The sequence below is a fragment of the Daktulosphaira vitifoliae genome, unplaced genomic scaffold (genome assembly GCF_025091365.1).
Source record: "Daktulosphaira vitifoliae isolate Bord-2020 unplaced genomic scaffold, ASM2509136v1 Scaffold_1, whole genome shotgun sequence".
Taxonomy (NCBI): domain Eukaryota; kingdom Metazoa; phylum Arthropoda; class Insecta; order Hemiptera; family Phylloxeridae; genus Daktulosphaira; species Daktulosphaira vitifoliae.
Genome location: NW_026099572.1, coordinates 88,585,739 through 88,612,624, shown reverse-complemented (window position 1 = coordinate 88,612,624; position 26,886 = coordinate 88,585,739). Strand labels below are relative to the sequence as shown.

General features: G+C 25.7%; 1 protein-coding gene across 1 annotated transcript in view; it reads left to right on the top strand.

Annotated features, from left to right (window-relative positions):
* LOC126895600 (rho GTPase-activating protein conundrum-like) overlaps positions 1–23,201 on the top strand; it is a 32,910-nt gene extending 9,709 nt beyond the window's left edge. The window contains exons 2-13 of the mRNA XM_050667667.1: positions 17,023–17,406; positions 17,598–17,701; positions 19,480–19,619; positions 20,165–20,321; positions 20,409–20,544; positions 20,603–20,774; positions 20,836–21,180; positions 21,293–21,482; positions 21,554–21,737; positions 22,416–22,576; positions 22,643–22,833; positions 23,042–23,201. Of these exons, the coding sequence (XP_050523624.1) occupies positions 17,026–17,406; positions 17,598–17,701; positions 19,480–19,619; positions 20,165–20,321; positions 20,409–20,544; positions 20,603–20,774; positions 20,836–21,180; positions 21,293–21,482; positions 21,554–21,737; positions 22,416–22,576; positions 22,643–22,833; positions 23,042–23,151 (2,271 nt within the window). The 5' untranslated portion in view covers positions 17,023–17,025 and the 3' untranslated portion in view covers positions 23,152–23,201. The remainder of the gene's footprint in view (positions 1–17,022; positions 17,407–17,597; positions 17,702–19,479; positions 19,620–20,164; positions 20,322–20,408; positions 20,545–20,602; positions 20,775–20,835; positions 21,181–21,292; positions 21,483–21,553; positions 21,738–22,415; positions 22,577–22,642; positions 22,834–23,041) is intronic.
* Positions 23,202–26,886: the final 3,685 nt, after the last annotated feature.

Sequence of the window (26,886 nt, the reverse complement as noted above, 5' to 3'; positions counted from 1 at the left end):
ATTATTTAAATCCGTAATTTTGTGTTTTGGTTAAAAAAAAAATCTCGTTATCTGTAAAAACATGATATTATTTTATTTCGTACAATTCTTCTTTTTCCTCGCCTTAATCCCAACTACTTGGGGTCGGCCCCATATTTCGTGCAATACTATTAGTAATAATTAAACAAAAATATACAATGAAATTACATTTTTAAATTAGTTCATAATTTTTATTTTTCTATAAGGTATTAAAATTGTTTTAAAAAAAAATCTATAAGGTATTTTGATTTAGATAAGTTGTAATGTATTTAAATAATTTTATTATAATTTTGATTACAACAATAATTATTGAATTCTTTAATTTCAATGTAATTAAACAAAATATTAATAAACACAATTTTCTTTCAATAATAATAAATTAATTAACTGGTATAACTTAACATTGAATATTGATCATCAATTAGGTATAAAAAAATACTATTATGCAGCATAAATTTGTTATAAGAGTTATAATTAACATAACTAGTGTAATAATTAAAATATTATGTGGTTATGACTTGTATTTACAAATTAATTAAAAATTTTCCTTTAAATTAAAATAACTTCGTAATAGTAAGCTTAAGTTTAAACAATAGATTGTAAACACGTGCGTTTAATTGTTATACAATCATAAAATAAGAACAAATAATCATAAATAAATATTATAAGCAGTTCACCTACCAACCATTTATAACTATGACGTCTTTAAGGTGTGGACAAATAGCTTAGTTATAAAACCCAGATTGGAATTAGTCATGAACCAAAAAAATTTAAAAAATAAATACTAATTCAAATTATTATCAATTGCATTAATATCAAAGACAAATATACATTTTGTACAATTACCATTAATTATATTCAATATTTATTGATCCAAAACTATCTACGTGGCAATGTTGAATTGAATTATGACATTATTCGTATTTTATTTAAAATATAAACATATTGTGATCAATTTATTATTTATTGATTTTTGAATCGTTAGTTTATTTTGAAGAGTTATATTCATGTGTTAATACATTTTTACTGTTATTATTTTACTGCATCTCTTTCCTCAAAATCATCCGTTTTTAGTTATTGTGTGATAATGAATTATCTGGTTATGAAGTTGTTTCGTAATAGGAAGATTTGAATCACGAATTTTTTTACTGAAGCAAAGCCGCATAGAAAAATAGTGTGTCTATATTAATGACACAATATATTTTTATGCCTTAAGGTGTGCAGGTATGCGTTATAGACTGACCGTGTCCGTTTATGCTATTGGAATTATTTATTGTTTATAGTCTTGTGTGTATAATTTATATACATAATTTTCAAACAATTGCGAAATACTAACTAAATAAAAAACAATGCGCATTAAAAATTAATGCAAGATGCGTTTCTGTTATATTTCAGCTGATAAAATTTTGATTAGTATGCACAGAATTGTTTATTTACTGATTTCTTTATAATTAATCAGGTATAATTGTTAAAATGTAATAATGCATATTACAGGTTGCGAGTGTTTATGACCATTTTAACTCTATAAACAGTATTACTTTTGTGGAGAATCTATAACTGGGAAAAAGTTATTGAACAGGCTAAACATTTTTTCTACAATTATAGGCGGCTTACTTAGTTCTGTCGATAACACGTCGTGCCTGAGTCCTAAGCACCGGGTTTCGATTCCGTTGAGCTATAAAGGTTTTCCCTTACACCACACTGGCAAAAGTAATAGTTTTTAGAGAGGATGTCAAAAATGAAAAATAAAAATTATGAATTAATTTTGGGCCTTGTTATTCTTTGACTAAGCCCCTCTATCCCTGTTAGTTGTGCCAATGGGAAAAACCAAAGCAGTAGTAATTAATTTATTTTTCAAATAAAAAATAGGGAGATTTATATAGCACAATATAATTTCATTTTAAATTTTAGTTTTAGCTTTGATGCGTAGCTGAAAAGATATTGATATTATTATTTCGTATTTTATTTTATCTATCCTTATGAATACTTTGTTCCTACTCGACCAAATTTTCTCAACAATACATCGTAAAATACTAATTGTATTGCTTGAAGCTATCAGTGCCATAATTTAGCAAAATTCATTTCAGTTCTCATGATAAAATGATATGCCCCAAAAAATTACAATTGTTATAAAATAGTCGATATTGATATTTTTAGTTTTCATTTTATCATGAAATAACTTATTAAACACTAGAAAAATCATTACGAAATTTTTGATAACAACATTTTTAAATATATACATTGCTGACAATGCACTTTTTTAGAAAATCCAAACATTAATCAAAGTATTGAGAAGGTTTAAATATCATGTAAAGTTATTTGTTTCAAAAATGTTTTGAATGTGTTCTTTAAATTTATATCAAATTAAAGAAAATGTAGTAATGTACGTTAAGATAATAAAAGAGACAATATCTGAAATTTTAATTTCTATGTATTATAGGCCAATTATTACAAAAATCAAACAATTTCTGGTAAAAATGGGAGATTTTGAAATTTATGATAATGTTAAGTATAACCTGTAACATAATGATATAATTAAAAGAAAAATGTTCTAAATGTTTGTCTTCTATGAGTAAACTAAAAAAGTGCGAAATTTACGTAAAAATTTGTCAATTTTTACAACTTTTTAAATAATAACAAATAATATGCATTTAAAAATTATAAACTATATACATATTTTAAACATATACATATATTTATGTGTCCGATCACCTTTTTTTTTTAGGTAATTGATAATACAAGTCAAAAATTGTAAAATTTACGTTAGATATTTTCAATTTTTTTTAAGAACTATCTTATTGTGAAGCGTTGTATGATAATGATAAATATTACTTTCACTTGTAGGGTCCAGACTATACTGAGTTTTATTTTTATGTTATTAACATTATACAAATTGATACACTTATAAGAACTCAATCTAAAAATTTTAACTAATTTAGTTAAAATTATTAAATAAGATGAAGATTCTAAATCAGTGTAATTAATAATAATAATACTTTTTTTATTAAATACATTTTTAGTCTTTGAGAAAAAAAATATGATTAGTGCTCTTGTTCTAAAAATGTCTTAATTACTTTTAAACATAATATCAGTATTTATTTTAGTTAGAACGGAAATTTTAAAAATATAATAATTGTATATTTAATCATAATCATAAGGTCAAAATCAAAAAATATTTGAAAGGGCTTAATATATCTAACTTCTATCAGTGAATAAATACTAAAAGTAAAAGAACACCACTGAGTTTTTAAGTAAAAAATTATCAAATTTGATTGTAATAATTGTTTGCTAGAGGTTTTTGTAACAAAGAAAATATATAAAATAAGTCCTACTACAATATAACAATTTTTGATGCAATATACAAAACTGTTCATTCACTAGAAAATTCCAATTTTCCATATTTAATTAACTACAATTTTCGTCTTAATTAATTATAAATATTTTTACAAAATTATTATAGAGAATTTTACAGAAAACAAATATGTATTAACATTATGAAAATTATATAAAAATATAAATTAATAAAGAATTGTAAAGTTGAAAAACTCTTAATTGATGAAGTCACCTTATGTAGTTTTTTGAAATTTTGGAGCACTTCTAAGTCCCTCTCCTAATTTACGCCTATGATTATAATAATAAATATAAACTACAATAATTTTACATATATATTTTTTTATTATATGTAAATTTGCTGATGTTCTGATTTTTATTTGTAACTTATGCATAACTAAATATGACATATTTCTGTAGATTAAAATTTCGCTTAATAACGTGTGAAGAATAATTTGAATAAGACTACATTTCAATATACAGTTTTTTGCGAAATTCGCCTCCGGGACAACGACCTCAAATGATTGTATTTGATAGTGTATTTATCCTGATTATAATCCCATGCACACTATGGTGTTGGTAATCGGTGACAAGCATGTAGATATATGGCACACCTCGGGTCAAATAAACCATCCGAATTATCGTCCGAAGATACTCAGTCTTAGCTGACTTTCGCTTTTTTGTTACTGCCTTCTGCTTTAACCGACACGTGTTCTAAATAAACGCTAAGCTGCAAAATCACACGCGAGAAAATAGTGTAACATACATGAGTTAATATACGTCACCGGCGTAATCAAATTTCCGTTTCTTTTTAAGATTACTGTTCTTGGATTTAATGATTTATAATTGTTTTTGTTGCCTTTTACTCTCTATTGTTTACTGAGATGTGTTAATTGTGTATTTTTTATAGTGTAATAAGCGTACTTTTACAGAAGGAAGCTGATTAACGTAGAACGGGTGAAATTTCCATGGTAAATATATTTATCGCGCGTACCTATCCATTATAAGTTCTCATTTGTCCGCGTTTCGGTATTTGAGAAAACAAGTGTTCATTAAAAAATTAAACATTATATATGGTTAACATTTACTTAACAAGAACATGTTTAATAATGAACATTGTATTGCATAATGAACTAATGATGTGTGAACCTATAGTAATTTTTGTAAAACTATTAGACTTCTGATATTTTCATTTGAAACATTTTTATGTTAACTGAAAATACTTGGTGACTTTCTTTTAGTTAAAATGATTTAATATTCATGTATTTTTATATTTTGAAAATAAGTAGTAAAAAGTACAGTCATTATAATGTTTATGTTATTCAGTGGCATATTTCGCTTTTGGCATGCCTAGGTTAAATTATTCTTACACCTTTTCCTTATCATTTAAAAACTAACAATATCTATTTTTAACCTTACTTCTAAAATTTCTCTTATTAAAAGTACAAGTCTTAAATATTAAAAAAAAACATATTCTAAAAATTATAATGTAAAACTTAATATTATCACACCATAAAATGTGTAAATAAACATAAAACAATTTTAAGACTATTAAATTCAAATTATGTTTAAATTTTACATACCGCATGTTCTTCATAAAAATGTGAATGATATTATAACTTTCAGGTTTACTTGAAAAACCCTGCTTTTAAAAAAATATAATAAATTTACCCGTTAAAATTTAATCTAAAATAATAATATGATCTCTTAAAGAAAAGCTGCCCCAAAAACAACCAGGTCTCTGGCTACTTGATCTGCCTCTATACTAGCTCCTGATAATAATAGTATGTATAATTAAAAAAAAATGTTAATTTTTATCATGATCTTCACAAGCTTTGACACCAATTAGTTTACAGGCAATTATTTTCTATAAATATATTTAGTATATTTTTCTTTACTTTACCAAAGAAGGTTTTTCTGAGTTATTGTTATATCAGTTGCTTGACTTTTGTAATGTAGAATGTGCTTTAAAATATTCAAAATTCTAGAAAACTATACCCGCGTTCTAGAAATATAAATAAGAATTAATATTTTTTAAACTTTAAAATTCATTTTTTGAAATGAAATTTTTTTTTTTTTTAATTGGTTAATCAATATGTTGCTATTACATAAACTGATCTTATGATTAAACAGTATAAATGTCAATACTGAAGCAAAAAATACTTCCAGAACTTACTGTAGTTTGAAACAAACACTAAGGGCTAAATACACGAAGGTAGGAATCGTTATTTATAAAAAATTATTTTTAGTAAGTTAAAAATATTCTCTAAAAATCGTAATTTATTTATAATTAAATATTCCCTGTATAATGAACCTTGAGTTCACTTCATAAACTATAGTCTTTTTAAAGTATATAATTACTTTAGTCTAGAGAACTAATAACATCAAATATTATAGTATAATAATCATTAAAGATATATTTTCAAGGTCATATTATTTAATACTAAGTATATTGTTATTTAGTAATTTTCTTGATATATTTAAAATAAGCTAAACTACATGTAAAAAATTAAAAGTTGTTACATTCTAATTTTAATAAGAAATAATAAAAAATGATTTTTCTATTTAATATTGACTGTATATTTTTAAATAAATTATAAATATTTCGTTAATTTTATAATTTGCAATGATTAGATACAAATTATTGTAGTCACTGAACATTTTAGAATAGTTAAATCGTTATAAAATATAATGTTAATAGTTTTTTTTAATTAAAAAATGTGTATGACATTAAAATGTCAAATTTTGATAGTAATTCTTTCTGAAACATACTGTGTTTTATATATTTTGTGACTTTAGCCTAATTATATATTTTAACATAATACTGCAAGATTTTTATGTCAGTTAACTGTTATAAATATTGAATTTTGTGTTAAAATTAAATCATTAATTATTTTACTATTCAAGAATTACTTGAGTATTTCTTGTCTGAGTTAATTTAGTCATAGTAGTGATTTTTTTATGTGGTTTAACCAATTATAAATTTTTACCGTCATTGGTGAAAAAAAGTAATTTTAACATTGTGTTAAAGTGTTACAACCGTAAAAAACAATATAATGGACAACAGTGTCATAATGAGTACGGTTTGTGTAATGTGTTATTGATAATGGTTATACACCGGTATTGTTACAATAGGGAATATTCTACATTGAGATGTAATCGAGTGTATCGACTTAACGACGTTTGACAACGGTGTATGGACTAAGGAGGTCGGAAAACAAAAGTAATCAATAAATCATTTTGATTTTTCGCCTTAGACATCACTAAAGTATCTTATAATTGAATAGTAAATTTATAATAATAGCAATTATTGTTTGAATCAGTTTTAATATTGTTGTAAATAGCAATATCTTTTTGTAAAATCGACAACGTGGGAGTAGTATGTACAGGGTCGATCGTCTGACGGCATACATCGGTAGTGTTTTCATGAGGTTTTTTTGTTGTGTGGTCCACCCAAGGTAAACTTGTTTTCCATTTACGAAGGTAAATAATTTTTCCTCTTTATTTTTAATCCTTTCTTCAATTTAAAATGTTAGTTATCTGTGAAAACACCCTTAATGCATAATTAATACTATGTTTTACGGGGATATAATGAGGGGTAGCTAATGTGTACTTTTCCATTATATATAAGAGTGAGTATACCCCACCGTTGAAAATATTTAGCTGATACAGAAATGTTTATTGACCTTTTAGCTTTAATGCAAAGCTGTGAGAAGGTATTCATTTTACCATAATGTGTTAGTATAAATATATATTTCTTTTATGCTTGTCACTACTTTATTCAGCTCTCACTTGACCGATTTTTTTAACGATATGTCAAAATATCTCTAATTGTATCTAGTTAAAGACATTACCGTAAAAATTAAAAAAATATTCTTGTTCTCTTAAATGGAGAAAGTCCTTTATAAAATAACAATTTTTAAAATCGGTAAATTTCGACAATCTTTAACTTTTTTTTTAAATTGTCATAGCTTATTTATATAATTGAATCAAAATTCTTTTTATGTGTATTTATTTTTTAAAGTAATTATTTTCCTTAGATTTATTTTTTTTCAAAATCTGACCCTTAACCTGCTCACAAGGGGGGCAATCAAAATTGTTACTTTTCCATGAAAAGTATATTATTTCATATGAACTTTTGAAAATGCTCCAGAAATACTTCGAGCTTTAAATAAATGTTAAATTAAAGCTTAAATTACTTACTAATGTTAAAAAAAATTGTCTTAACACATTATTATCTATATAAAAACGATCACCGTATTAAATACGTATTTAAATTTTAAACAAAAGTTATTTTGGAGTGGAAAATATTTGTTATTTATATTATTATTTATATTAAAATTTTTTTTTTTTAGTTATTTATGTTTATATTTCAGGTTAAATGGTATAGTTATAGAAATGGGTATGAGGTTAATGCCCCATATAACCTCCTCTCTCTTTTTAACAATAGGATATTAAAAAAATTATTTAAATGTTAGTTTTAAATATTTTACAACTTTTAATGTTAATCCAATAACTAATACTTGTTAAGTATATTAAATGGTAGGAGGCTACCAGTTAAAAAAAAATGTTACAGCTAATAATGGCTTATGATCAATTACGGTTACGAAAGACAAAGTATAAACAAAGTTGTCAATGACAACTTTGAATCTATTATTTCGTAAGTTATCACTATTTTGAAATATAGAGTGGAGGTGAGGTGTGGTTAGGTTATTTTTACCATAACGTATTATTCTGCTACCCTCCTTCTCCGGTATATATTGAAAAATGTTAAAAACTTCTTAAGTACTATTTCAAAAATTGTTTTGACCTATCATTTTCTTAATTAAATAATTTTTATTTTATTAAACATTTAAATATTTATGTTATCATTTGAGAAATAAAGTTGAAACCTTTATAATGTATAAGAATAAATTAAAAAAAACTTAATAATTAATAAATCAAGAAATATATAAATAAAAAAATATCAATTAATTTTCTTTATATAATTATTATTTTAAGAAAAATCAAATTGTTTATATTTAAAAAAGTCATTCTGTATTCAACAACTTAATAACTTTTTAGAATTTATCCGTAAAAATTACAATATTAAATTATTAAACGTCAATTTCATACTAAATTTAATTACTATAATAAGTATTTATTCATGTATTATACTTATAAATCATATAGCTGGTAATAGGTATATAAATAAAGAAATAGGAATTCGTGTTACTTTTAGAATAATTCAATAATTCCTTCTAAAAATTAAACAATACAGATTTGCATTGAAACGTTTTTTATGATAGTGATTTCAGTTACTGTTAGATATCATTTATACTTGTCTCAACTATGCCATATGCTACTATGCCGCAACCCTACTGTGCTGGTCTTTTTTTTATAATTCGAGTACACGATAATTATTTAAGGTTATTTATCTATTAATCATATTTTTTATGTCTTCCCATTATGAATTTCTAAATACACCCATTGTCATAAACTGGAAATTAAATTTTAAGAACATTCTATAAAATTGAATTACAGTTGGAATCCATCGTAGTAGACTTGAAGCATTTATTTAGATTAATACTGATTAATATGTCACTATGATTAAAATTATTATCGTAAAACTATTCCAAGCGTTTTTAATCAAATGTAACATATCCATTTATATAGTTTGATTTTCGAGGTTAATTAATCATAGAAAATAAGTCGCCGAGACGTATTTTTTTTTTATCAATATATTACAATAAACAATCTTTAATTTGAAATAATTCGATATGAAAAGAGTATTCTGGTTACTATACAAAAGATTACAAAATCAGCAATTTTTACCGAAAATTGTATGATTTTTGGCTTTAATGTCCTATAACCCTTAAAATTCAAATAGAAATTGTATTAATTTCAAATATATACGTTTTGTGTTCTTTTGACGTAATGTCTAACAAAATCTGTTCAGTATGAATTTGAGTAATGGCGGATACAAAAGAAACCGCTGAGTAAATCAATAGTACCTTAGCTAATATTTAAGCCGTTAACTTAAATCCTATTGTGTTAGCAATATTAATATTATCGACATATTCAACATTAAGTACCTTTGTTATAGGATAGTGGAGTGCTTTTCATGATTGACTACTCCAATTAATGTTTATCATAAAAAAAAGTAACTCTTCTTACTTAAAATCAACGATCACATTAGATTTGCATCATATTTTAGAACTCTTTTCGTGTCTTCAAACAAATAAAAACGATACCCTAAAATATTTTGGTTGAAAAAAATCAGGTTTTCTGAAGACCGGTTTTTATATCTCTTTTATTATATTCTACAATATTTTAAGAAGTAATTTTAGAAGAGTTAAAATTATTTTTCTTTGCCTACTTATATATTATTAATGTGAAATATTGGGAATGTGAAAATAAGTTATAAATGATATATAATAAAAGGTGATCTGGTATTAGCTACCCACAAATTGAAAAACCGTAGATATGCCTTTCTATTTATTTAATGTATAATATAGGTTATACAATATTATTTTGAATTAGTTTAAAAAACAAAAAAACACTTGATAATATTATAAAATATGTTTATTTTTATCATTTTTAAAATTATAAATTCGTAGATTATAATATATTTATTAAATTTATATATCAGCGTGTCAATCGTTATATGATAATATGAGAGAAAATAGACTTAGATGGTTTGGTCATGTTATGAGAAGAGAAGAATCGGAAGCCGTAAGAACAATTGTAGAAATTAATGTTGAAGGAAGAAGAGCTAGAGGAATACCAAAAAAGAGATGGAGAGATGTTATTGAATGCGATATGAGGATAGCTTATATGAGCGTAGAGAATGTGGAAGATCGTGTCAAGTAGAAGTTTAGGATAAGGGTGGCCGACCCCAAGTAGTTGGGATTAAGGCAAGGAAAAAAAATATATATATATATATATTTGTGTATCACAAAACTGGGTTTTCGAAATTTTTTATAATATTTATGCAGGAACGTGTTTTTAACATTTAAATCGTTATTTTCCATAAGACATCGATGAAATTTTTAAATTTGTTTTTCATTCCTGAAAACTGGCTTAAATTGACATGCCAGTTTTAGAAAATAGCCACAGAAATTTAATAATCGTTTAAATTCATACAAATTTCAACAAAGTATTCAAAACATTTTTAGAAAGACTAAACTTTACTAAATCTATGTCCCGATGTGCACTTATGCCATACAACATAATGGCACAAAAAAAAATTTATTTATAAACAAATTATTTTTATTTATTGTATTTAATGAAACCACGTTTTTTCAAAACTATAACAAAAGAAATCGAAAAATATGTATATAATTAATAATTTTAAATGCCATGTACCTATCTAATATTTTGAAAAATATTCAGGATACATAAAAAGGGATATTTTCATTTTTACATATTAAGTGTATTACTGAAATAACATTAAAATTCAAAGTGATACTTTTTACCGAGAAATAAAATTTTCAAAGAAAAAATTCTGGCCTTTTAATTTTTTCAATCCAGTATCAAAACACCGGTTTTAAAGTATATATCTGATATGAAATTTTGCCATGAGTTTCACGATCATTCCATGTTTTTATTTTTTTATTTTAATTGTTTGAAATAAAACAAACTCATAGTTATTATTTAAAGTTTAAATTTTTTAACATGATTATCTTTTGTAATAATTAATTTGGTGTGTTTATATATATATATTAAGTATTAGACATGATGGTTTTACAAAATATTATTTCTATGCTAAGTTAATTAAGATATTATTTAGCTATATAAGAAATTGTAAAATGAACAATTGAAACCTTATACATGCTCTTCTTTTTTTAACGAGGTCATGATATCACACCAGGCTACGAGTAACATAACTAGTGCAATGAAATGAACACGTTCCAATTTATATCTTTCTATTGTCGTGGTTTTGAATTGGTTAGAAGAGTATCAACTATAAAATTGAACTATGATTAAAAATTTATTTAACAGTAGCGTAATAATAGTTATATTCTTTGATATACAAAAAAAAAAAATTTCCCTACCTCTGAGCAAAAAAATTGCATCTTCATTACATAAATTTTTTATTCAGTAAAGAATATTGCTCTACAAATTTAGAATATTTTTTCAATTTCTGTCAACTATTTATATGATTTTCATTCTTTTGTCGGGCAGTTTATTAATTTAAAAAATAATTTTATATGTAAATATCCATTCGTAAATTAAGATCACAAAAATGTGGTGGTGGTAGTACAGTGCAATAATTTGACACTCAGTGGCGTAGTAAGAGCATTATTTGGATGAGGAAAATTCATAAGAAAAATAATCACTGCTCTCGCAAGTAAAAGAATAATAATTAAATTTTGAATACTTAACTTATTTTATACTTTATAATTAATTTTTGTAGAATGAGGTTGGGTGTGTTTAAATAATAACTATAAAATTGCTTTGTACTGACCAGATTTATTACGATTGAGTAGTAACTTTTGTTAAAAATTTAGAATATGCTAACGTATTAAAGTTGCTTAAGTGAAAAAACAAATAAAATAACTAAAAAGAAAATATTTAAAAATCGTTTTTACTGAAATAATTATTTATTTTTCCTATTTAATTTGATTATATTAAAATATTATAAAGACGTATTTAAAGAGATCGATTGTCGCTCTTTATTTACGAAATGACTCTAAAGTTCTTTTTTTTTTTGTTCATTACTTTATCTTTAAACAACAAAATTTTTTCAGAATTTATTCTCCAAGTCTACTAAAGTAAAAAAAAATAAGTCACCACCCTAAAATAAGTTCTAAATACGCCCCTTAACTTGTATAAGGTACAAATGTATTATTTTATGTTTATTTTACAATATTAATGTATAATTTAAATTCTGCTCAATGTGTATTCTATTGTATCATATAGTTGGACTTTAAAAGCTTGGGTTTAGTATGATAAAATATATATGATAAGTGAATAGTAATATATAATGAATAGTGTAATAATAAAAGATACAACTAAATTATAGGTTAGACTCACATATACTCTAAATTTGTACGAAATAAAAATATGAAAAATGATATAACGTAATCAAATTTTACTCTATTTGGTTATACAGAGTGCTTCTTTTGTTTGATTTTTTAATAATACACATATATAAAAAAAAAAACATTAAAATTGAACATCCTAAAAGATGTATTTTTTATGAACTTTAAAATAAAGGAATGTAATTTATTTATTTTTCCAAACATCTAATTTAGGTAAATAACAAACAAAATATTCACCAACAGATGATAAATATTTATTTGTTTAAAATTTGTCATAATCATAAGACTAATGCGCTATGTGTTCAACAAAATTTAATAAAAGTCGAAATTCTTGTACTACAATGTTATTATTTATTACTAAAACAATCGATATCTAACACCCCCTCAAGCCGAAATTCCATGGATAAAAAAAATCACCATAGGATCTCTTGTTTGTCGTATATTGAACCTAGAACAATACCAAAGATCAAAAACCCTTTATAATTAAACAAATTAATAAGTGCAATCGTAATATTCATTAAGCTGATTATCGTATACCACCCGTTGTTGTTCTTAGTAGTATATTTTCTCTATTTGTTAAAATATTCAGTTAAATCATGATTAAACATCCTAAAGAATAATTTCTAAGCAACAATAATAACACGTGGCTAGATATAGCAAATAATATTTTTGAAGTAGTTGTAATGTACTATTCTACGACGTGGCTTTTTTTAAAGAAATTTATCCTGAGGTTTTTAAAAATACATAGTGATTCAAATTAGACTCTAATAAAATTGATATATAATATTATATTAATTATATTATATAAATATAGTAATCTAGTTTCATAACTTATAGCACTAGTACTATAAGTTAATGAACACATTATGGCTATAATGTGTTATTTTATGCAATATAATTACCACTTAAAAATATTGTTTTTAATGATTTAATATGCAAAAATAGGGAAATATATACAAAAAAAACCCAGCACAGGGGGGTCGCGGCATAGTTGGATCAAGTATAATGATATCTGATAGTGATTAAAATCACTATCAAAAAAAAACGCTTCGATGGAAATCTTTAGATAGTGTTTAATTTAAAAAAATTGATGTATTATTCCAAAAGCTACATGATCTGCTAGTTCCTTATTAATATCCTGATTAAGATAAAGTATGTCGAATGAAAAAGGGATTATTAAAAAATATTATTTCTCATAAAAAAATAATGTTGATCCACTTTTCAATATGTCATAGCATTATAAAGTTAAAAATGTAAAATAAAAAATCGAAAATTTTCACACAAAAATAGCATTCGGTAGCCATTTTCACCGTGAAGATAAAATAAAGTCCAAAATTTTTTTTTACCATAATAAAGTATATTACATTAACTTTAATTTAAGGTATATATAAAAGTGTCAGACTTTCCGGAACACTTTCATAATTTAAGTTGAAAAAGTCAATTTTTTGTGAAAAAATTATCATTTTGAATCCCCCCTGTAGGCAGGTAAAAATTCAGATTTATAAAAAAAATATACCAAATGATAGGTAAAGACATCATGCATCTATAAAAAAAGAATTATATTGATTTGGTTATTTCAAAAAAAGTTATGGCAATTTTAAGTAAAAAAAATTGAAAAAATTTCGAAAATTAGCGTTTTTTAAATTTGTAATTTTTTTGGAGGTTTCCCCCATTTACGGAGAACGAAGGATTTTTTTTTTTATTTTTGAGGTTAATGTCTTCGACTAGATACGATTTGTGATCTTTTGACGTATCATTGAAAGAAATCGGTTCAGTGAGAGCTGAGAAAAAGTGGTAAAAGACACAAAAAAAAAATAAATAAATAAATAAAGCTAAAATGTGAAAAAAGGTCAACCTTTATTTTATGAACATTTTTTAAATTTTAGTTTAATACTTAAACTAGAATTATAATTTGATCATTAAAATTTAATATATAATTTTAAAAAAGTTCTATTAAGTATTAAAGGAAACAGCTAAGTCTCAATTGTAGTATAGTTTGCCTTTGATGTACAATATTAGTTTCGATGCGATGCTGAGTGGGAAGGTGTTGGTTTTACTATGATGTGTTTTTTTTCTTTTTGTCTGTTACCCCTTTTTTTCAACTATCACCAAACCCATTTCTTTCAACGATACGTCAAAAGATTACAAATTGTATCTAGTAGAAGACATTACCCTCAAAAATTGAAAAAAATTCCCTCGTTCCCCGTAAATAGGGGAAACCTCCAAAAAAATTACAAATTTAAAAATCGCTGTCCACAGGGGGAATTAAAATGGCATCTTTTTCACTAAAAATTTACTTTTTCAACTTAACTTTTGAAAATGTTCCGGAAAGTCTGACACTTTTATATATATCTTAAATTAAAGCTAATGTAATGTACTTTATTGTGAAAAAAATTAATTTGGACTTTATTTTGTCTTCACAGTGAAAATGACAACCAAATGCTAATTTTGTGTGAAAATTCGCGTTTTAATTTTTTACATTTTTAACTTTATAATGCTATAACTTTTTGAAAAGTGTATGGATCAACACAATTTTTTTATGAGAAATAATATTTATATCCCTTTTTTATTCGACATAGCTATTAGAATAATCCACCAATTATTTAAAATCGAACTCTATTTAAAAATTTGCATGGAAGCGTTTTTTATAATATTATATAGCTAACAAATAAAAGAAATATCACAGACGTACAGTTAGTTCATCAAGCAATTAGATAAACCCTCCTTTAAACTTTATATTAGGATATGCCTGGACTATGTGATTAATGGACTGTATTTTGCCACATTCGCATAGTCGACTATTATTTAGGTTTGGTTCTATTACTGTTCTGTCTTGATATTGGGCTTTCTAAAATAACTCTTTATGCCTCTGAGAGATACTTGGAATTTTCTAATTAAAAGAATATTGCCAATTATTAGCATCGTTATTATGCTTTTCATTAAATGCAAAAATTAAATAACTTAAGACACTAAAGAAACAATACCAAAACTAGCTAAAATAATAGTTTTAACTAATAGTAGGCTGAAAAGAGGACTATAAAAACTGCATTGAACATTTCCTGTCTTTGAAACTCATTTTCTATATTTGTAGAGCTATATTTGGACTGTTAAGTCCTCTAGACAGTTATTAAATTATAAGGCTCCTCTACAGTGGCTTATTTAGAAATTTGCTATGAAAAGAATCCATGTAATTTTCAGAACATGATGTAGTGAGGCGCTTCGTATCTCTTAACTCCTTCACAGTGTCACCTCCCCAAATACGTCACTGTTAGTCTTACGTATTCTATTAAATAAACAAAAACGGGAAATAGAAATTGCTAGCTAACATATCAAGACAACCCTAGGAAAATGTCCTGTCTTCAACTCTGATAGTAGTATAATTGTTATCCACAAAAAATTGAACACTTTAGTCCTTTTTTCTCTAAAATCAAAAATAGTAATAAAATCAGTAATATTATTATAGTGGTTAAAAAGTAACCATGTTTACCCAGAATTATTCTGATTTAAGCACATAATAAAGCTTTGAAATTTAAAGGTGGAGCACCTAGAATTTTATTTGATATAAATAGTTTTTACCGCCGTTTTAAAATAGTTCTTACTAATTTCATTACGTTTAATCTTGCTATAATAAATTGTTTTTTTAATTTATAAATTTGGCTAGTTAGTAAACTTTAATGTTGGTAATAGCATAAGTTCTGTGCATACATACACAGTAATTCAACAAGTATGTTAACCGGTAATATATCTGGATTTTATATATCTTTATTGCATTTTACATATATGTATAGAATATATACTTTTTATGTGTACGGAGGCATGTTTTAGCGCAGTGGACTTGCTAGTAGCTGTTAAGCTATAATATTAAGCCGCGTTTATTCACTTAACAGTAAACCTTTGTGTATGTTGATAACTAGTTGATAACTGAATAGTGAATAGGTCATTATATATATATATATTTAATGACTTTTTAAAATGCTTTCAATGATCATTGTTTTATTATTATACCCCTCGCATAATCTTTTAATTAGCGTTATATCGAAGCAAAAATAAGGCGTGTAAAAATTATTTTTGCCCATTGAATGGTTTTTTTTTAATTGTGTGCGTTATTTTTTTTTTTTTAATTTTGTAATAACTATATATCTAAAAAAATACATACTAAAACATTAGTTTAAAATAAATCTAAAGTTAATTTTTTTTTTTTTTTGCTGAATTTTTCGTTTCATTAGAACTGTACCTACTCTTTTAGAGGAGGCCACTATGGTCCATAATGAACTTAAAATAACGATTAAAAAAAACACTAAAAGTGTTTTATTACGATAACTTGTGATTATCCTTCAGTACTGCTATCAGTTTCTTTCAGCACTTTCTAGAAGTATATTGTGGCCATTCCACAGATTTTATGAATAAAGAGAAGATTTTTTTTTTTAGTTAGTACTTATTTAAGTTTCTTCAAGATTAAATTTTAAATTTATTTGATCGTATTTCAATATTCGATTTTTTTTTCTAGATTAGACAATCATATATGGTGTAAATACACAATAAAATATATATAAGAAAAACAAAAATTGACAACATTAAAAATAAATTATAATTAGTGCTATACATTTGCATGAAAGTAACTCAATAAAAACTAATTTTTTGTGTAAAGGTTATGGAAACTGACGTGAGTCAAGACTTTGAAGATTACTGGAATGAATACAAGATCATCCAAGAGACCAGACAACTAGACAGCTACTTAGACGAAGAATGTCCACCAGAGCAAGAAATCACTGGTTCTCATTTACAGGATGGAGCTATTGAAGCTGAGTGGTTATCATCCGTTGGCTTATCATTTTTAACCGAGGCATTTGAAAATGGCTGTGAGGTACCAGACTCTGAATTAGAACCAGCCATCACACATTTGTCAAGCCGACAGGCTGACGCCGTAAGACTGAGAGTTCGCTCACTGAATCATACTGTACGACAGCGGGGAAGGCAATTAAAAGCAAGACATAAAAAACCTGATATAAGGGATGTATTTCGTGATATTGAAGTAAGTTTAAGCGTTGTATGACCTCTTAACACTAGATTTTAAATTTTCAAAATTAACACTGAACTTGTATATTTTTATTAGATATTCTATCTTTAAATACGCCTATTCATAATTTAAATTACATACTTAGATATTATAATTTTAAGTACTGTGTTAATCTTCTTTTATTGAATTTTAATTATTTTTTTAAGAGTTTGAGTTCTAGTTCAAGATCCAGAAGTGCTACCCCGGATTCCGAATCTAACAGTCCACCTATGTCATGGTCTCAAACAGAAATAACAACACCAATACCAAAGTAAGTCATTTTATTAATATATTAATATACTAACAGAGCTTGAAACCGTTTGCATAACGTTAATAACTACTAAGAAACGATTGGAATCGTAAAACGTATAACGATTAGCAAATAATTACAACAAACAAAACAATCGGAACTAAAAACGAAATAAAACAAAATTAAATAGAAAACATATTAATGATTCGTTGTAACTTATCAGGTACAGTAAATTTGAGAAAATTTAATTAAGAGGAAGTAATTGTTTCTCAACATAAATACTGTGCAAGAGAAATTCTCACTTGTGAGCAATGACAGATTAATTCTTAATTATTAGGGTAGATATTATATGCATTTATAAATTTTATTTCCGCTACTTTGAAGGGTCCTAAGTTTGTGCAACTATGTCATATGATGTCATGTGGTAGTATAGAAATATTTTTCATTTTAAGGAGGATAAACTTCCTAAGAAACATTAAATTTATAACCTCGGTAACAACTCATCACTAAGTTTTCGAGTCAATTGATAAAAAATTTTGAAGTGTTCAAAAGGATTAACAAAATGTATATAAATGCTTGTAATTCCTAATCCTACTTTAAAAAGAATTATCAATATAAATAAATTAAAATACTTAAAAACAGAATAAATTCATAACGTTTTAATTATAATTAAAATGTTATGATTTATACGTTTTAAATAATTATTTAAAACGTATAACGCAATAATATTACTAACTTTTTAACTATTATAATGTAAAAACAAAATAAATAATTTTGATTCAAGACCTGTATATTAATAACTTGTTTTGTCTTCATGTTGGTCTTCAAACTTATTAAGGGGTCTTTGTAGCGGCTTTTATTGTTATCGTTTAAAAAAAACACATACTCCAATAAAAAAAACTTTTACGTAGATTTATCTAAATATTGACAGTAAGAGTATATAAGTTTTATTGAGAGATGATTTATGTAAAAAAATATCTTTATCTATAATCTTTAATTAAAAAAAAGTTACCAATCATCAAATTATTTTCATTCAAAAAGGAATTGTAGTTTTATTTTATAATATTTTTGATCATAAAATTAAAATGAAGTCTGATTTAATTTTTACTGTTAGTATTTATTTATTTTTAATATGTCAATGTAATAATTCATCTCAAAAAATAATTTTCTAAAATTAAACCTTTTATATTGACCTTTATTCATTACTATATAACCTAAAAGTTTATTTTTCTATAAGGTAAAATCTAATCTCTGGAGAAGTTACTTTCGATATCGTATTATGATTTTATTTTTTATAGATTATAAATTATAATCTATGATGATATTCATAAAAGTAGGTTTCATAGAGTTTTTAGATAAAATGTTTTGTAAAACATTTTAAAGGGGTTTTGAGTTGAGAATTCAATTGAATTTCGTCATTAAATATTTATTTTATATAATTTTTTTTTAACTCACCTTTTGTGAGTCATATCAAAGCTTCTAAATTATTGTAAATAATATTTTTGTTGAAAATTTGATAACAAAGAATTGGCATTGTTTATGACAAAAAATTAATAACTTATTTTTGTTACGGAGCATCGATATAATATATAATATTAAGATTATTTAACAATAAAAATTTCCTTAAGAGCACATTTTCTTTTTATCGTTACTAATTAACAGCTTATAGTTATATTTTTAACTATTCAATAAAAGTAATTCTCAAAATTTAGTATTTCTTTAATAAAAGCCACTATAATAATTGTAAATTATACTATTGAAGAATTAAATAAATTCTATAAATTTATTTTTAATTAAAGGTTCATAGATCCTAACATTGACTTGAAATATTTTTCCAAAAAAGATGTTCATCGAATGCCCAGTGCCCCAGTTCTCCCAACTCGAGATATATTTCGTCGAAGTAATCGTTACAACAATGGAGTTGTTGCTTCTGAAGATGGTAAATAGTTTTAAAATAGTGATAATTAAAGTAAATAAATAAATTAATAATTTTTCGATAACAGGTCAAAATTTACAAAGATATAATACCTAATTTTAAATATCTACCAATAAATAACATTTCCAAAACTCTAAAAATACCGCAAATCAAAAAGAGCAATTGTCAAATGCGTCAAAATGAGACATAGTCTTTAAAAAAAAAAAAATCAATATTGCTTCTTAAAATTATAGACATTTTAATTAGAACGATTCACTTTTATATGTTTGATAGACTCATGAATTTTTTTTGAGTACGTCATCCACATTAAAAATTTTGAATGAATTGTACCCAAAAAATGTTTGTTAGTCTAGAATAATTACCAATAAAAAGAAAGGTAGTCTTTTTTTTTACGGCTTGTTGTTCTGTTAAGAGTACTATCAAAAGATCAACGTATGGAAAATTTTTTCCTTGATTCAATCTTGTTTTAAGTAGAATATTTCTTCATAAAAACTTCTTGCCAAATTTTTAATGGTAATTAATATTATTTTTTATCAATATAATTATAGATGGTATAACAATGGTTGGTTTTCAACGCCTTGGTACTGTTCGGGGTTTTAAATTTGAACAGAGACCGATACCTGTAATTAGAGATCGAAATCGTAGTGGAAGTGATCCTCTACATCTTTATTCTAGCTCTCCTGATGAACAGAGTAATTCAACCAAGTATGCACTACTTACACTTACACTCTTATAATTTTAATATAAAACTTATAATTTATTAATACATTTTTATTTGTTTTCTTAATAAAGTATGAATTTAGCTATACCCCAATCATCTGTAACTCGCAGCCACGGTAGTTTATATGACTCGAGCGATACCAACCGTGACAATTCAAAAAATGTAGGATTTGAACAAATGTGGCAAAATAGCAACTATCATCTGGAGGTAGTTTTGGTCAAGCTTAATTGTTTTACAAAATTTACTTTTTTTTTTTTTTTTTCAGAAATCTTATATATCTATTGATGAAAACACTGGAAGAACATGGCCCGATTCACTAAGCGACGATGATTTAGCTAAATTACGACCATTATTGTTTCTCGAATTGTCAACTATGTTTGACATCGCAGGTATACCATTTCATAAAGGAAAACCTCATAAGCGCAAAAGGAGAGAAGGTAATATAAATGAATTATGATTTACTTAATTTTACGTATCACATTTAATCTTTTTACATAGAAGGAACAATTTTTGGTGTTTCTTTATCAAATCTTGTTGACCGTGATTTAACGATCACCAACCGTCGGATTCAAGTACCTTTAATTCTACAAAAAGTTTTTGGACAATTAGAAAAACGTGGATTGGGTGAGCAAGGTCTATTAAGAATGGCTGCTCCAAAAGCTAAGGTCGAAAAATTATGTTCAGCTATAGAAAAATACTTTTATACCAAGCCAGAAGAAGTAGATCAACTATTTGAAAAGTGTTCTGTGCATGATTTGGTAGCATTATTGAAGCGTTTATTAAGAGATTTACCTGAATTATTACTAACCCACGAATTGGTTAATTTATTTTACCAGAGTAACTGTAAGTATTATTGTTATTGTTACTGCTAGTATACAATAACAAACATTAATAAATTTTTCTATAACACTTATAAAAAAGATTATTTAAACATTTTAACATGTGTTATTTATAGCCATACCTGATACAGTGAGAGCATTAAACTTATTAGTTCTATTGTTACCAACTGAGAATAGGTCCTCACTACGGGCCCTTTTGCAATTTATGTCTAAGTTAGTTGATTACCAACAAAGGCACAATTTAGAGAATAAAATGACAGAACACAATGTTGCAATGATTATTGCTCCATCATTATTTCCTCCTAGGTAAATTATTTCCCATAATTAATATCTCTGTAAAAAAAATCAAATTTTATGTTTTATTAATTCATTTATAGATCTGTACATTTAGAAAAAAAAGACTTGCATTCACATTTAGATCAGGCTGCTAGAAGTTGCCGTCTAACCGAAACTTTGATGAACCATATTGAAGAGTTATGCATAGTTCCTATAGATCTCATGAACCAATTAAGGCACAATAATGAAATCTACCAACACCGCCTTAAAGAAAATAATAACCCTGTAAGATTTTTATTTTAGAAGGAATTATTAAATCTTTAAAAAGAATTTTGAATATTAAGTTTTATATATATATATATAAAAAGAAAGTGGCCTAGTCGAAAAATTAAAACTAAAATTGAGAGACTAGAACCCAATTAACTAACCAAAAATCAGTTAATTATTAATTTTGAATCTTTTTTATTTTTTACTTATATATTATATCTATATTATTAGATATTAATTTTAAATAAAGTGAAATGAACTTTCTTACTTGAAATGTTTACGGATGTATCTACGTTTTTAGTTATGAACTGACGTTTCAGACTCGTTGTAGAGTCATAACGTCAGCTCATAACTGTAAACATGGATACATCCATAATCATTTCAGGAAATATGACTATCCACTTAAGCTTCCATACATTAATATAAATTTTCTTGTTCAAGTAATCTGTCTTTAACACTCTAATCTTATACAATAGGTATTTTTATTTCTTTAAAATCTTTTTGATATCTATTTTATACATGTTATAGAAAGTAGCTTAACATTATAATTAACATACAACTAATATATCCAACAGAGTTTTAACTTCTGTCCATATACAGAGTATGAATCTTTAAACTGTATTAACTAAAAAAACTATATTAAATTATAAATTTGTTACCTTTAATTTTTATCATTAATAATTTAAATACATATAGGTTAGGAGATTGTTAGGTAAAAAAAAAACTGATATTGTCAACAAAAAGATAAACAATGATTATCAAGAAGGTGTTATTAGAGTTGATGCGCCTCAGTTTAGAATTTCTGCAATACCATTATTTTTAACAAACTCTACTACAGTTGGTGATGTAATACTCAAGTATGTAACCTGTATAATTTTATTCTTAAAATTATTATTATTAATATAAAAAAAATGTTACTTAAGAATTGTTGAAGAAGCTGCAAAACAGACTGTAACCAAAAATGGTAATTCAATTAAACTAGGCCGAAAAGATTTAAAATCAAGAGCTTTGACTGAGTTGGCTCCTAATGGAAATCTGTCATGTCTCTTAACAACTGCTGATCCGGATATGGCTATAAAAACACATTTCTTATATGAGACTGGAGGAAATATAGGTTAGAGACAATAATATATTACTTTTCTATTTTTATCTTTCAATACTAATTTGAACAAATTGTAATTTTTTATTAAATAAAAGAAAGGTAAAGTTTATTATTGATGTGGTTATTTTTTAATTTAAAATTTTGCAACCAAATTAATTTGAAATAAAAATTAAATAATTTTAAAAAAACCTTAATATAAAGAATGTAAAATTGTTTTTAGGACACCGAAGAATAGAACCTACAGCAAATATGATGGCTGTATATCAAATGAATCCTAATGCGCAATGGTTTATAAAATGTGATCACAGAAATGGTATTGCTCATGTATAACTCTTGTTGTGTTAGAACAGATATTTATTTTTACAATTTTTATAATGATACTTAAATGTCTCTAATATAGCAAGTACAAAACCAAAAATTATTCTTTTATAAAAGTTTATTTTTCGTTGATATATATTTATATGTGTGTATGTCTATGTGTGTTATAGTTTATTATGTATAGGTAAAAAATAATAATGTTTTTACTTAATTTCAACTCTTGTATTTATAATTATGATTCACTAAAATGTGACTAATGTGTTATTTTTTGTTACTTTTATGTAAACATCGATCAAAACTAAATAAATTAAAATAGACAAGTCAAAGAAAAAAAATTATTATTATTTTTTTTCTAAATATTTTACATATACTTTTTATTTTAATGTTATTCATTTATTATTTACTAAATAATAATGATATATCTTATAAATTTATTTATGTGTTGATGTATTGTTATGTATTTGAGTGTTGGGCGGTTGACTAGGAAGTAGAGCAGAGAATGAGTGTAGTAGAGATGAGAATGCTTAGATGGATGAGTCTAGTGATTAGAGAATATAGGATAAGGAACGAACATATTAAAGGAAGTATAGATGTAGCGTCAATCGTTGATAAGAGTTGAGAAAAAAAACTTGGATGGTTTGGTCATGTTATGAGGAAAGAGGAAAAGCATGCTGTAAGAAGTTATAGAAATGAATGTTGAAGGAAGAAGAGTTAGAGGAAGACCAAAAATGAAATAGAGCGATGTTTTGAATATATGAGGACGGCTGATGTGAGAGTAGATTTTTATTGCATATAGCATGGTATTGATGTACAAAAACAAAAAGTAAAACGGAATACAATAAAATAAAAAGTGATAACGGATTAATATAAATAAATACATAAAATCAATAAATAAAATAAAATAAACAAATAAAATAATAAATAGATAAAAAAGCTACAATGTAACAACTATAAAATGTTATAAGTGTATGGCGAGGTTACGTAGCCAATCTAGCGCTTCCTTATCGCCTTTATTTAGACCTGATATTCCTCCCTTGAACTTTGTTTCCGGGCATTCCTCAACAATGTGCCTAATAGTTTAGATCTGGCCACAATTATAGAGCGGAGAATCCACCATTCCCCATTTGTGTATCAAATAATTGCACCTTCCCTATCCAGTTCTTACGCGGTTTAGGGCAGTCCATGTTGCGTGGGGGAATTCTAAGCCTGGGACTATTTGGGATGGATCACTTATGAGGTGGTTATTCGGTACTACTCCATCCTTCCAATGCGAATTCCATAAGTCTCCTTCTGTATTTGTACTATTTTTTAACGTCCATATAGGATTTCTGGATTTCAATCTTTTGTTTGGTGCGTTATACAAGTCATCATAAATTGGAAGGTTTAGAGAGTTTTGTATTTTCTCAATCATCTTTAGCATACGCACTTCTGGTGGGGCTAAATGTGAGAGTACTAGTAGCCATTCTAACTTAGTTGATTTGATACATCCTGATATAATTCTCATTATACGATTTAGTTGTGCGTCGACATTTTTAGTGTGAGTACTCCTAGCCCACACTGGGGCGCAGTATTCTACAACGCTGTAAACAAATGCCAAGGATGAAATTCGTAGGACGTGAGCCCTACATCCCCAGATTGTTCTGGGCAGTTTGCTGATGATATTATTTCGTGTTTTCAACTTGTCTTCTAGGTGTTGTTTAAAAGTTAATGATCTGTCAAGCTTGTAAGCGTAGATGATGTGGAAGATCATGTTTTAAGAACACTTATTACTCTATTCTTACAACTTATATTATATGCGTTTTATTTCCATTTATTTAATTCGTACTAATTAGCATAGAGGGAGATGCTGATGGGACAATTCTACTCGTCTGTAGGCTGGAGCTACTGACGTCGAACTAACAAAGGTAGTTGTGTATGAGTGGCAATTATAGACATAGTTTTTAATGGTACTACTTTCGTCTTATTTATATTATTAATAACTTAACTTGTATCATTCAACAACTCGTCTATCACCAATCATAGGCAACCAACTCCGTCTCACTTGGATATACTTACTAACCAACTGTACTAGTATTCAGGTCAGACGTATTGTACATATAACTTATATTTACTGAACATCTAAAATATAACTTTACTTTGTCGTTGACATAAAACAATAGTCTAAATTTATCATATAATCCATCTCTTGTAACTAAGGTACGCGATGCCTGTGTCTTCTTCAGATAATTAAAATTCACTTAAGGAGATAGGGACAATATTTGGGTAGATGTCAGTTAGCTTTCGATTCTTGGTTTTGGCCAAGATCCTCAAGTATTAAACAAGTCCCTAACAATGTCAAGAGGAAGTTAAGGATAAAGGTGGCCGACCCCAAATAATTAGCATTAAGACGAGGAAAAAGAAAAAGAAGATATAGGAATTTGTAATATATACATATATTTCCTTATTACTACAGTAAATAGCTCCTCAAGTATAAAATTTAATTTGTATATCACAGAGTTCAAGTATAAATTTTTTTATTGCGTTTCTCACTTTATTTAATGATTTTTATAAATATATATATTTTTAACATTTTTGATGTACATCTCTAAATTTCATAAAACAATTAAAATGCACAAATTCTAATGGTTGATATCCTCGCAGTGAGTCTGATTTCAATTTACATTGTATTTTATAGTAAAGAAAATTTGAAAATAATTCTTATATCTTCTAAATTATATTTAAGAAATGAAAAGGTTATAACCAAGTTGGTATGCATTATTTATACAGAACTTCATATAGATCTAAAGTTTCACTCCGATGTCAAGATCAATTTTATCAGTTTTAAAAAATTATTTGCATCTCAATTTTTAATTAAAATTTTTAAAGTTATTTTTATAAAGGTATTTTTTTAAAACACTATTATAAAATATCCATAAAATCAATGGTGGATTTTCAACATTTTTTGGGGAAGGTCCTAAAGAATAAAATTTACTTATTACTTATATACTTATTAGATTCACCCAACAAATTAAACCCTAAAAATATCGATATCTGAGGTCAAACATCCCTATAAGTCGGCACTGCATAAAATTAATGTTTGGGTATTAATTGATCCAGATCTCATTTACATGATTTAGAACTAAATGTATCTGGTACGTTTTTCAATTATTTTTAGAATGATTAAAAAAGTATTCGTGAAATGTTGCTTCTAAGTACTTTATATGGCATTAGAAATTTATTGTAAAATATTTAGTTTTGATAAATAACCTTCAAACTTTAAAAGCATAAAAATTGTTTATATATAGAGTGTTATTTGGCACCTAAATACACCGAGATGATGGATCAATTTTTTAACTTGAGTCTTCAATAAAAAAATATGATTGTTCTACTGTGTACAAAAATCTTATAAATAAATTGATTGACGTCAAAAATTAAAAAAAATCCAAATAGATATAATATTAATAATAGATAAAAATAATATTACTCCGAGCATTACGAGAAAATTTTATTAAGTTTTTGGAAATGAAGCACCCCCAAATTCAAAACACTATTCGCACCAATTATTTCCAAACTAGTTATTTTAAATTCACCTCCCTCCCATTAAGTTGATCTGTGGACATCTCTGGTTACAGGTTCAAATCTGTAATGAGTTCGAAACGTCAGTATTGTTATGTGTGGACGTAGGGTAGAAAGCAGCAGCTAGGGCATATTCATTCTATAACCATTTATTACGAACTAAACAATCAACATAACCATACATTATCATTA